The 12,072-nt window shown below is 41.8% G+C and overlaps 2 protein-coding genes across 3 annotated transcripts in view; one reads left to right on the top strand and one right to left on the bottom strand.

Moving 5' to 3' along the window:
- The first annotated feature begins 317 nt into the window (after positions 1 to 317).
- Positions 318 to 3,911, top strand: stoml3b (stomatin (EPB72)-like 3b). The gene is made up of 7 exons (XM_058627099.1): positions 318 to 442; positions 1,569 to 1,672; positions 1,783 to 1,855; positions 1,960 to 2,042; positions 2,225 to 2,428; positions 3,014 to 3,148; positions 3,249 to 3,911. Exons 1-7 carry the CDS (start codon positions 379 to 381, stop codon positions 3,435 to 3,437), a joined length of 852 nt encoding a protein of 283 aa, XP_058483082.1. The 5' UTR covers positions 318 to 378; the 3' UTR covers positions 3,438 to 3,911.
- A 1,404-nt stretch (positions 3,912 to 5,315) lies between these two features.
- The window catches only part of mtus2a (microtubule associated tumor suppressor candidate 2a), a 47,059-nt gene continuing 40,302 nt past the window's right edge, over positions 5,316 to 12,072 (bottom strand). For both annotated transcript variants that reach the window (XM_058627024.1, XM_058627025.1), the window contains exon 16: positions 5,316 to 8,052. In XM_058627024.1, the coding sequence (XP_058483007.1) occupies positions 7,620 to 8,052 (433 nt within the window). In that variant the 3' untranslated portion in view covers positions 5,316 to 7,619. The remainder of the gene's footprint in view (positions 8,053 to 12,072) is intronic.

The raw sequence follows: 12,072 nt of genomic DNA on the forward strand, positions 1-12,072 counted from the left end.
TATATCTTGCATAATCACATAAATTGATGCGTGTTGTTGTAACATCCTCATATAATTACCTCAGTAGACTCTACTGTATGTGACGGTGCTTAAAAACACAGAAATACAGAAATAAACAAGTAAACAGGAGTTGTTTGCATTGTCTGTGATTCACAGACAATGAAGTGTTGGTTTTTTATTAACCTGTTTGCTTCATATTATTATGGCACTTTGTTGATGATCCACTCAGAGTTGGAGCCACACCTACCTACATGTTTTCCTGATTATATTACTGCAATATAGCTTTAAAAGGCTGGGGCGAGTCCCTCCCTCCCTCCCTTATTAGTTGCACTTCAACAAACTCTCTCAGCACACTTCCCCACTCAGTATCACTGGTACATGGAAATGGAACACCGGGTGGAAATCCAGAAGAGAGGAGGGCAAAGCAGAGAAGACCTGATCTGTAAGCATGTTTTACTTATTTGTTATTATTATCATCATTATTATTATTCTTATTGCTTTTATGTTAAACATCACTGTGTTCAAATGTGAAGATTTTCTGAGAAACCAGGCCATTAAAATCTTAAATCACCTGTTCCTTTAACGTTAAGCTCGATGTAGAATGATTATTATTCTGTATATAAGCGCTCACCTGTGTGAGTGGAAGGCCGGGTCAGAGTACAGTTTACCTGCATCGTCATAGAGACGGAACTCGTGTCACTGAGAGTCCCACAGGCATGTGACCGTGAGTGTGTGTGTGTGTGTGTGTGTTCATGAAAAGCAAACGAGGATGTGCAAATGTTCCTCTGTTTGGTTTCACATGTGAGCACTTTTTCTTTTTCCAATCATTTTCCATGCTTTTGTCATCACTAACCTGTGGAACAGGGATCATGTTACTGTGAAAGCTGTGTACACAGCGCCGTCATACATCACTTGTTCTATCTCACCAATCACCAGATTAAGTATGTGGACATAAGAGAATATTGCGGGGATAATGGAAACTTTTTTAAATGACCACATGAATGTTTGTCCATCCCATTGTTTTCTATTCAACAGAAAATATGTAGAGATATAATGAAGAGTGTGATTATATATTACCCATCAATATTAATGTGGTCATAACTTCAGAGAGAACATATCAATGTGAGGTAATATAACACCATATTAGGCCAATTAGAATAATTATAAAGCTATCACTGCTGTTATTACCAAGCTGGAAATTGTGTTAGGTAAAAATATGGTATGGCCATAATATTAAAACCATTTTGTTACTATATAGTTACTGTTACTTTAAGTCTTAAGTGGAATTGTAACATTTTCAGCTTTTCAAATGGGCATCAGCAGTAAAAACAACAGGAAACGCGGTTGTTGTTGTGGTTTGAACTAAAGAGAATGATGTTGTTTATAACACGAGAGCAAAGGAAGTGATGACCACAGCAGTACAAAGGAAATAAAGCAGAGGATACAGTTGTTTGATGAAGTATTAACACACAATTCCTTCTCTTACATAATTAAGTAAACACTTCACTGTTTGCACTGTGTGTGTGTGGGAATCAGATTAATTTCAGATCTCTTCTGGTCTTCTTTAGCTGAACAAACGGGGTCTCTGGGATGCATCGGTTGGTTCATTGTCGGCCTCTCTGGTTTCTTCACGCTTTGCCTCTTCCCCTTCACCATCTGGTTCTGTCTGAAGGTGAGCGAGTGCCGTGAAATCACAGAGAGACGTGAGACGAGTTAAAGTTGTGTTAAAACCGTGCACGTGGACTGACCTTTATGTTGTGCTCTTTCTCGCTCACGTGACAGATCGTTCAGGAGTATGAGCGCGCCGTCATCTTCAGACTGGGCCGTATCACAGACAGGAAGGCCAAAGGACCAGGTATTCATATTTACAGCTTCTGACGCGGTCATGTGATGTGATATCAAAGTGATGCAGACTGATGAGGCGACTGACTTCTTCCTCTTATGTCTCCTCCTCTCCAGGAATCTTCTTCGTTCTGCCGTGCACTGACTCTATTGTAAAAGTTGATCTGCGAACGGTTTCGTTTGACATCCCACCACAGGAGGTAAGAGCTGCACACAACCAAACCACACACACACACACACACACACAGAAACGGTCTCATATTCTTATGTCTGTCTTCATGTTTTGTATTTTTTATTAAAACGTACTGCCTTTTTTCTAAGTCTGAAAATAAAATAAAAATGTGATCACAGTAAAAGAAACTGTCACATATTTCTATTCCAGATCTTGACCAAGGACTCGGTGACGGTGTGTGTGGACGGAGTGGTGTACTTCCGGGTGAACGACCCCATCGCCTCGGTGGCCAACGTGTCCAACGCTGACTCCTCCACTCGTCTGCTCGCACAAACCACTCTCAGGAATGTTCTGGGGACCAAGAACCTGGCCGAGCTCCTGTCTGACCGTGAGGGCATCGCTCACAGCATGCAGGTACACACCAGTTACCACAGCCCATTTTAACACATGACAACTATTATACTGATATTAACTTTGCAACCTGCAAGATGAGGACAGAGAGGGGAAAGGAAGGAAGGATGCAAAAAAGTTGTGTAAATATATACGTATATATATATATATATACGTATATATTTAATGTTCTAATTTGATAACAAGTTAGAAAGTTAGAAAACAAAGAAAAAACTCTCAGTTGGGTTTGAATCAAATATATCAAATGTGAACTGAATCCCGTCATTTTGCAGCTTAGCCCATTTAACAATCACACATACGTCACATAAGTGCAAGTAGTAAAAAAAAAGGATGATAGAAATGTGTCACCTGTCCTGTAAAGTGCACAATATCATTAAAATGACACCTGTCAGAGTTTTGTAACCTAAAGGGAATGAAGGATCTTTAATATCTATCTATGAGAGTCTAATCATAGCCTAAAGATATCACAACTAGTTGATAATATTTAGTTGACTTACTTCCTAATGTGTCTTTTCATGGAATAACTTGATATTTAATGACATGTGACATGATAAGCAGCAGGTGTGAGCCCCTCTCCCTCTCTTCCAGTCCAGTCTGGATGAAGCCACAGATAACTGGGGCATCAAGGTGGAGCGTGTGGAGATTAAAGATGTGAAGCTGCCCGTTCAGCTCCAGAGAGCCATGGCTGCTGAAGCAGAGGCGTCTCGAGAGGCCAGAGCCAAGGTCAGCACACGCATACATGCATGTACAGATGGTGTGTACGTTTATTAAGTGAGGAATCGTAATGATGAACATCCTCTCTTCTTCCACGCTCTGTGTACAGGTGATTTCAGCAGAGGGTGAGATGAACGCGTCTCGCGCCCTGAAGGAGGCGTCGCTGGTGATCGCAGAATCCCCGTCCGCCCTGCAGCTGCGGTACCTGCAGACGCTCAACACCATTGCGGCGGAAAAGAACTCCACCATCATCTTCCCTCTGCCCATGGATATCATCAGTCACTTCATGAGGAAGTGATCGTTGACACGGAGTGCAGCACATTTTAAATTAGCCGTGGTGTAATCTTATGTATAGGCAAATGAAAAATGTCAGAATGTGAGTAAATGCTGTCATTACTCTGTGAAGTCATCTCACAAACACCTGTATGGTTTGTGTAGTTTGTGTAGTCATGTTGGGACCAGGCCCCGCCTCCTCACTCATGTGATTTGTAGTAAAAAAGAGTGGTCAGTGTAGTTTACGTCTGGATTTTGCATGTTTCAGGAAGGAAACCTTTGACCTTTGCTAGAACACATTTATATTTAAATACATTTAATATGATTGTGTAATGAAATATTGAATGAACTGCTGCTACTGTTGTTGTTGTTGTTGGTGCCTTTTAATTATTTACATTCAATCACATGTCAGTAGATTATAGAGTCAACAGCGTCTTGTTCATGCTGTCATAATGTCAGAGTGATCCTAAATATAATATAATAAATGAATGGCAGAGAATTGTCTTTCCGTCCTGTTTTTGCTGAAGATCCCAAAAAATAATGAGTGATGCTGCAAAATTCACTGAGCAAGAGTTTTGTCTCATGATCTTAACTTGAAACAGTAATAAATGCAATAGAATGGAAGCAATATAAAGTCATATTTTAGGAATAAGAAGCTCAAGATTTAAAAAAAAAAATCAAAAGACAAGAGAAACATGGACACAGGATTTGTATGTTGAATGTTTTAATGCTATGTTCCCTGCACCCCCCCCCCCCCCCATAAAAGAACAAATGAAATCACCACCACACATGTGAGTACATCACACGCTGCACTGTCTCAGTCCTCGTCGCCCTCACCTCCCACCGCACACACCACATTTCACATTTCACAGATGCAGAGAGAGAGAGAGAGAGAGAGAAACAACAATGACAGGAAAAACATGCTTCTATTCCTCTGTTAGTGCACTAAGATGCAACTCATGTTGTAAATGTATTTACATTCAAACTACAATCAGTGCCTGAACAAGGTCAGTGAAACTCTGCCTTTAACGGGGGTTCATTGTTTCAGTGTGGACATTTCAACGTCTGATAAATGACCCACGTTTCTTTAAGTGCTACTTATTAAATGGCTGCTACATTGTGGTTCGGACAAGAGGCCAAAAATCAATAGAAACAATATATAAAATGCAGTTGTTACATTCTTGACACTGAGCACAGGGTGAGACATGAATGTCCACAGGACACATCGACGGGTCGTCACAATATCAGCTGTTTAGAAATCATAGAGAGATATTATTGTCAGTAAATTGATGCTGTCGTCGTTTGTAAACACGCGTTTTTGTTGCAGACCTGAAGTGACCTCGAGGAGGTGAAGTGAGACTTCAGAAAACACAGTGACTCTCTGACGCCTTTATTATTCTGACAAAGACATTCTCAAAGTCGTCAGTGTGTGGGTATAAAAGTGAGATTCATCTCAAATCTCACGCTGTTCGTTCTCGACATTCTTTTTAAGAGCATTTGAACCCTGTGTGTGTGTGTGTGTGTGTGTGTCGTACAAAAGGATCTTGAAGGTCAATGAAAAGTTGAGATTTCACGGCCGTCAAAAGTGCTGGTAGAACGATAAAAAAATCTACTTCAATCTACGTATTATTGAGTAAAACTGTCGACCCACAAACCCCTGAACATGCTGGTTCCTTCACCAGGTGCAGGGAGGCTGCACGGAGTTTTAGGGCCCTCATGCATTTACTTTAATTCTTTATAACAATATGACATTAGCCACTAAACCTAACCCATGCCAACACAACACAGACAGTCTGACCCTCATAACCTCTCAACGGCTCTGTCTATTTACAACTACATACGTCTAAATTATCTTCATTATTATTATTATTATTATTATTATTATTAATAATAATAAGATCACATTGTCTGATACTGTCTTTTTCAGCGTTTCAGATAAAACTTAGGACCCTGAGGGTAAGAGAGTCGTTCCATTACAGCACAGGAGGCAGGTATAATGTACGTAAGTATGATATAAAATGATTCTCTGTTGTATACGTCAAACGTTGGTGTCTCTATTATAATTTGGGAAATAGAATATTATGAACTGTATAAAGGAAAATTGAAGGTATTTGTAATCAAACTTTTTCCCCTGAACAATACAGTCGTAAAAAAAGGGGAAATAATTCAAATAAACAAAGTGGGAGGGATTAAGTAGGGGCTATGAGGAGGTTAGTACACGCTACACTATTCTAATACATCACAGAGAGGTTGTTTTTTATAAATATTTACATAGCTTATTGACTCATATTCCATCAGAAACACTGTGACCTGAACATCACCCGTCAAACACAAGTAAAGTGTTGTTTCATTGTTCGTTTCCTCCACACGTCAGGTTTTACACATACATGTAGATCACATGATCACAGCAATAACAAGGTTTACGTCAACACTGGAAGACTTTTACGACACATGCTCGCTGAAGTCACAAAAAACAAACACAAATGGAACAAATAAATTAGATAGAAACACCACGATGTAAAGAAATCCGCTTTAAAACAGTGATCCATGTGCTTGATCCCCCCCTTTAGCTCTGAGCTCTCTGTAGATGTGTGTGTCGTTGTTGTTGTTGTTGTTGTTGCTGTGTGTGTGTGTAGACTGCACATTCCCGCTGAGGTAAATTTAAAATGGCAGGGGTAGTTTTTTGCAAGTTGACCTGAGGGATTGTGAATGTGACGAGTAGCTCATGTAGGAAGACCTGGCAAGAATTTAAAGTAAATTTAAAGTCCTCTGTATTATTGTATAAGTATAAAATGGCCGAACATGCAGGAAGAAGATGTTCCACACATGTCAAAGGTCAGCACTGCACTAATTACAAAACACACCTTCAAATTTGCTGTGATTTATAAACCAAATCCAAAGATTAATGTAAATAAAATGATTGGTCGCTCTCTGCTGGTAAGGCAGCAGGTTTGAGTGTAAGGCGCTTTGTTAGGGATTTTTGTTTTTATCCAGAAACCGAAAAAAACGAAACAAACAAAACAAAGGTTTCAGCCGGAAGCTGATTCAGTAACTGACAGTAATACATCCCAGTGAGAGGGAGAACACAAGTCATCACTATATACACAGTCGTTTCAGGACAAAGGACCGAGCTGTCGTCATTGTCAAATTACAATCTCACAAAGAAGTTTTCTTATATCTCAGTAGTTAGAAGCCTCAGTGCTTCGATACCAGGGACAGACTCACACAGACCGACTGAACACATACATGCTGTGCTTCTTCTCCTCCGAAAATTCACTTTACATACATGTAGTTTAAAAACGTGTTAGTATCTATCTATCAATACCAATATCTGACTGATACTGTATTATATTTATTATTATTATTATCATCATTATTATTTACAAATCAGACTAATCTGTTTTGCTTTTTCTACCTTCAAATATGGCACTTTCCCACTGTACAGTTGAAGCGGCACGGCACGGCACGGCACGGCACGGGCACGGCACGGGCACGGGCACGGCACGGGCACGGCACGGGCACGGCACGGGCACGGCACGGCAGTGATAGAACCTGGTACCTGGTGTTTTGTTTTACTTCCTGCTCTGACAAGGTTCAGCTGAGCCGATACTAACATGTGACGTTGTCAGACTGCAGGTCAATGATTGGTCAGAGAGTGTCTTCACTGGAAGAGTCATGAGTGTGTGACACAAGAATCAAAGCCAACTGTAGATCAGTTAAAAATTAATAAAGTTAATTTCCAACATTTAGCAAAGGAAACGCCTAAAATGTCGATATTTGACAGAGCAGTGAATTTAGAGACAGCACTGCTGAAAGCCGGCGATCGGGAGCCCAATCACAACCCGTTCAGTGGGATTTCAGTTCAGTGCAGGTGTGTTTGTGACAGGTATAAAAAACGATGTCATGGCATATTCGTGTGATGACTCACATGGAGGAGGTTCTATAGAAATGGAAAACGAATCAAAGCGTGTAGAGTCGAGCTGAGCCGAGCTGTGCTACAACTGTATCGTGGAAAAGCACCAACAGATCCCAGGATCGTCATCTGAGTGATATCGTGTCAGCTCATCTCTACTGAAGACACTTCCTTTCCCCCGCAACTCTCTCTCATTCACATTCAGAGGCGGGAAATAATGAAAGTATAACATGTCGTCAAAAAATGTCCAAATATAAACTGTCAAAATTGTCCCATTATAGTTTGGTCAGAAGTTTACCGCTGCAGGGAGCTGACACTTGTGGTCAAGTTACAGCGGTTGGCTGAGGCTCGGTGTGTGGGCGTGGCCGGGCCAAGGGAGTAATTCTGATTGGTTGCCGCCCTGTGAGTGGGCGTGGCCGGTCCCGGGGAGGGACTTTGATTGGCAGTGGCTCTGTGGGACGGCGAGGAGTATTGAACCTGTTGGGGACAGCCGTGACAGTGAGTGGGAGAGTCACAGCCTCCCACAGGAGAGCAGGAGGAGAAGAGAGGGGACGAGGGGACAGGGGAGGTGGAGAAGGAGCGGTGCAAGGGAGAGGAGGCCGGGGACATGAGGGGACTGGTCTGGAGACGCCACAGCAGCTCCTCATTGTTTCGACTCAGTCGCTTCTTGTCAGTGCTCTCCTTCTCCACAGACTCCTGCAGGTTGGCGTTCTCTTCTGAGAGTTGTCTGCAGGGAAAACAGCACAGATAAAAGAACTGACTATGTAGGATACACCCAGCTGCCAGCAGGTGGCGCTATAAGCCGGGACTCAGTTTTAGTGTGCTGATGTTTTCCATTCGGAGTTAGATACATTCACACATGCACTCCAGTCTCTACAATTACAGTCGCACAACACATAGAATTTCAACACTTACTTAATTATCTATGTTGGTAATTTTCAAAACTTTCAAGATAAAGACTTAAAATAACTGGATCCCTTTGCAGCTTTTAAAAGGTGAAGGGCAAAGGTACGTCCAGCAGATGGCAGCATTTCATATTCGTAGTACATTCCACTCCCCTTCCCCTCTGTGTCTATATCATTTGGAATGTTCCACTTTGTGTTTACTCGTGGAGATACTTCTTCCACACGGAGACAAAAGCAGGAAGAGGACGAGGACAGTGGGGACAAACATGTGGTAACTGCTGCCGTGAACCGATCACAGGTGCTGCTGCTGCTGCTAATGTGACGTCACTGCTGCACATGTAAACACACCATCACCGTCTTAACGATGCACGTGTGTGTTGTCAATGCAACTGTTTTCAAAAGTGACCTTAAATATGTCATCATATTGTATTACGTCAAAACTAAAAATGTCCTAGTATATAGTATGTCGACATAAACTGTCCAAATACAAATTCATCGTATAGTATGTTGTCCAAAATCAGTCGGTCGAAAGTACGTCACCAGATGTGCCCGGACTCTAGTGTCCGGACTAGGTGGCGCTGCTGTTTACGGGAGTGGTGAGATTCACCAGTGACGTAATTAGTTAACGGAAGTGCCTTGGTGCTTTGTAGAGCTCAGGAAAACAATAAAACCCTGCGCTCTCAGCAGTGGCTGAACTGGTTGTTATGGACTTTTAGGGCTTCATAGACGAGGTAATGACGCAGATCCACACAAAAACGCAGCATTAGTTGTCACTTCCGGGCTATGGCCTCTTTAAAAAACACCATGAAATCCACCCTAAGGTCATCAGCGCGAGTAGCTCTCTCCATCAGAAGATGACTTGTGTCTCTGAGGTGGTGAGTTCAACTCTTGCTGTCAACTGAACTTCTGCAAGACTTTCAAATTTCAGACCAAAATAAGAAATTAAAAATACCAGCAACATGTTGTCCTGCACCTCAGTAAGAATAGCTTCAGCTGTAAGAACAAGACTTGTATGTCTGAGGTTGTCAGTTCAAGTCTTATGATGAATGCAAGTCTTTGAGTTCAGTGTTCAAAGTAAACAGTCAAGAGCTCTAAGAGAACCTGAAGAACTGCGAAGAACAGGTGGCTCAGTGGGCAAGAACTCTGCTGTGAAGTCCTGAGATCTTAGGTTCAGTTCTTGTGAGGAGCAGGTGCTTTTTAAAGCTTCACATCCAAACTCAAGATTATAAGCAGACAGCAATCTTAAACGAAGGTGGCCTTTGTGGCGTGGTGGGTTTGTTCCAAACCATAAGGTTGTGCCTCAACAGTGAGGTGGCAGGTTCAGTTCCAGTTCCCAACGCTTCAGCAACAGACCCAAACCTAACCTCTTGCTGACTGACACAACCACACGGCACCAACCCCAAGTGAGTCGTACCCCCCGGTGGCCAGCAGGGCGCGCGCGAGTGAGTCGTACCCCCCGGTGGCCAGCAGGGCCCGAGCGAGTGAGTCGTACCCCCGGTGGCCAGCAGGGCGCGAGTGAGTCGTACCCCCCCGGTCAGGCTCACTGGACTAAGTGCACTTCCTAAGTACAGCAAGCAAAACAGGTGGGGGCCGAAGGCCCCCACCCCCATCCAACTCTCTTAAATCCGCATTAAGACAGTTGGGTGGTGGTGGCCGAAGGCCACCACCACCCAAGTGTCTTAATGCGGTTACCTTTTGCTGCAAAGTGTAATATAAAGTATTTGACCTTTGACCCCTTCCAGCTCCACCTATCCTCTCACTCCCTTTTCCACCCCTCACTCCCTGCCCTGCTCCTCCTCCCTTCCCTGCCACTCCTCTCCTTTCACTCCCTGCCCTGCCACTCCTCTCCTTTCACTCCCTGCCCTGCTCCTCTAACTCCCTTCCCTGCCCCTCCTCTCCTCTCCTCACACTGCTCCAACCTCACCACTTGATACCTGCCCTGCTTCACCCCTGCAAGGTTGAGGAATGGAACCTGCAAGGCAGTGGTATCGAACCGGTCACCTTGTAACTCACACATTCCAATGGTTGTGAACAAAACCAGTGCACCACCAATTCCTAGTCTATTAAGGACTTTCGGTCTCCTTTCAATCTTCACTTTGGATGTTGACTTATAAAATATCATGGTCCTCACAAGAACTGAACCTCTGAGCTCTGGACTTCAAAGCAGCATTCTTGTGCACTGAGCTACCTGCAACTTCTCTTCTTCAGGTTCTCTTAGGGCTTTTGACTGTTTACTTTGAACATAGCACTCACACAGTTGACCATAAGACTTGAACTCATAACCTCTGACATACAAACCCAACTCTTCCAGCATGAGCTATTCTTACTGACCTGCAGAACAACATAGCTGGTATTTTTAAATTCTTATGTTGGTGTGAAGTTGGAGGAAGTTCAGTTGATTGCAAGATTTGAACTCACAATCTCAGAGATCCAAGACTCTTTCTGATGCTGTGAGCTATTCAATCTGATGACAACTCACTTGGTGTACTTAACTTTCTTGTTTGAGAACAGCCACCCGGGCTGTATGCGCTGGGTTCAACAGGGTGTTGAGGAGTCTGCTTGCAAGCAAAACAGTTGGGAAGGAGCCCCCACCAACTCCAACTGTCTTAAAGCTCCAACTGTTTTGCTGCACAGTGTGACAAGTGTTTACTGCAAAAAAGTCATAATATAGTATGTCGTCCAAAATCACCTAAAAAGTCATAGTATAGTATGTCGTCCAAAATCACCTAAAAAGTCATAGTATAGTATGTCGTCCAAAATCACCTAAAAAAGTCATAGTAAAGTATGTCGTCCAAAATCACCTAAAAAAGTCATAGTATAGTATGTCGTCCAAAATCATTTAAAAAAGTCATAGTATAGTATGTCGTCCAAAATCAGTCAAAAAAGTCATAGTATAGTATGTCGTCCAAAATCAGTCAAAAAAGTATGTCGTCCAAAATCACCTAAAAAAGTCATAGTATAGTATGTCGTCCAAAATCACCTAAAAAAAGTCATAGTATAGTATGTCGTCCAAAATCGGTCAAAAAAGTCAAAGTATAGTATGTCATCCAAAATCAGTCAAAAGAGTCATAGTATAGTATGTCGTCCAAAATCAGTCAAAAAAGTCATAGTATAGTATGTCGTCCAAAATCACCTAAAAAAGTCATAGTATAGTATGTCGTCCAAAATCACCTAAAAAAGTCATAGTATAGTATGTCGTCCAAAATCAGTCAAAAAAGTCATAGTATAGTATGTCTTCCTAAATCACCTAAAAAAGTCATAGTATAATATGTCGTCCAAAATCAGTCAAAAAAGTCATAGTATAGTATGTCGTCCAAAATCAGTCAAAAAAGTCATAGTATAGTATGTCTTCCTAAATCACCTAAAAAAGTCATAGTATAATATGTCGTCCAAAATCAGTCAAAAAAGTCATAGTATAGTATGTCGTCCAAAATCAGTCAAAAAAGTCATAGTATGGTATGTCGTCCAAAATCACCTAAAAAAGTCATAGTATAGTATGTCGTCCAAAATCAGTCAAAAAAAGTCATAGTATGGTATGTCGTCCAAAATCACCTAAAAAAGTCATAGTATAGTATGTCGTCCAAAATCACCTAAAAAAGTCATAGTATAGTATGTCGTCCAAAATCACCTAAAAAAAGTCATAGTATAGTATGTCGTCCAAAATCGGTCAAAAAAGTCAAAGTATAGTATGTCGTCCAAAATCAGTCAAAAGAGTCATAGTATATGGTATGTCGTCAAAAATCTGTCAAAAGAGTCATAGTATAGTATGTCGTCCAAAATCTGTCAAAAAAGTCATAGTATAGTATGTCGTCCAAAATCAGTCAAAAAGGTCATAGTATAGT

Source organism: Solea solea, chromosome 4 (assembly GCF_958295425.1).
Source record: "Solea solea chromosome 4, fSolSol10.1, whole genome shotgun sequence".
In the NCBI taxonomy this organism is placed as follows: Eukaryota; Metazoa; Chordata; class Actinopteri; order Pleuronectiformes; family Soleidae; genus Solea; species Solea solea.

What these genes read in the sequence shown, in the direction of transcription:
- stoml3b (XM_058627099.1), top strand. Translation starts at nt 379, where the DNA reads ATGGAAATGGAACACCGGGTGGAAATCCAGAAGAGAGGAGGGCAAAGC. An exon ending in AAGCAGAGAAGACCTGATCT is followed by an intron (nt 443 to 1,568) that starts GTAAGCATGTTT and finishes GGTCTTCTTTAG; the next exon opens with CTGAACAAACGGGGTCTCTG. An exon ending in CTCGAGAGGCCAGAGCCAAG is followed by an intron (nt 3,149 to 3,248) that starts GTCAGCACACGC and finishes CTCTGTGTACAG; the next exon opens with GTGATTTCAGCAGAGGGTGA.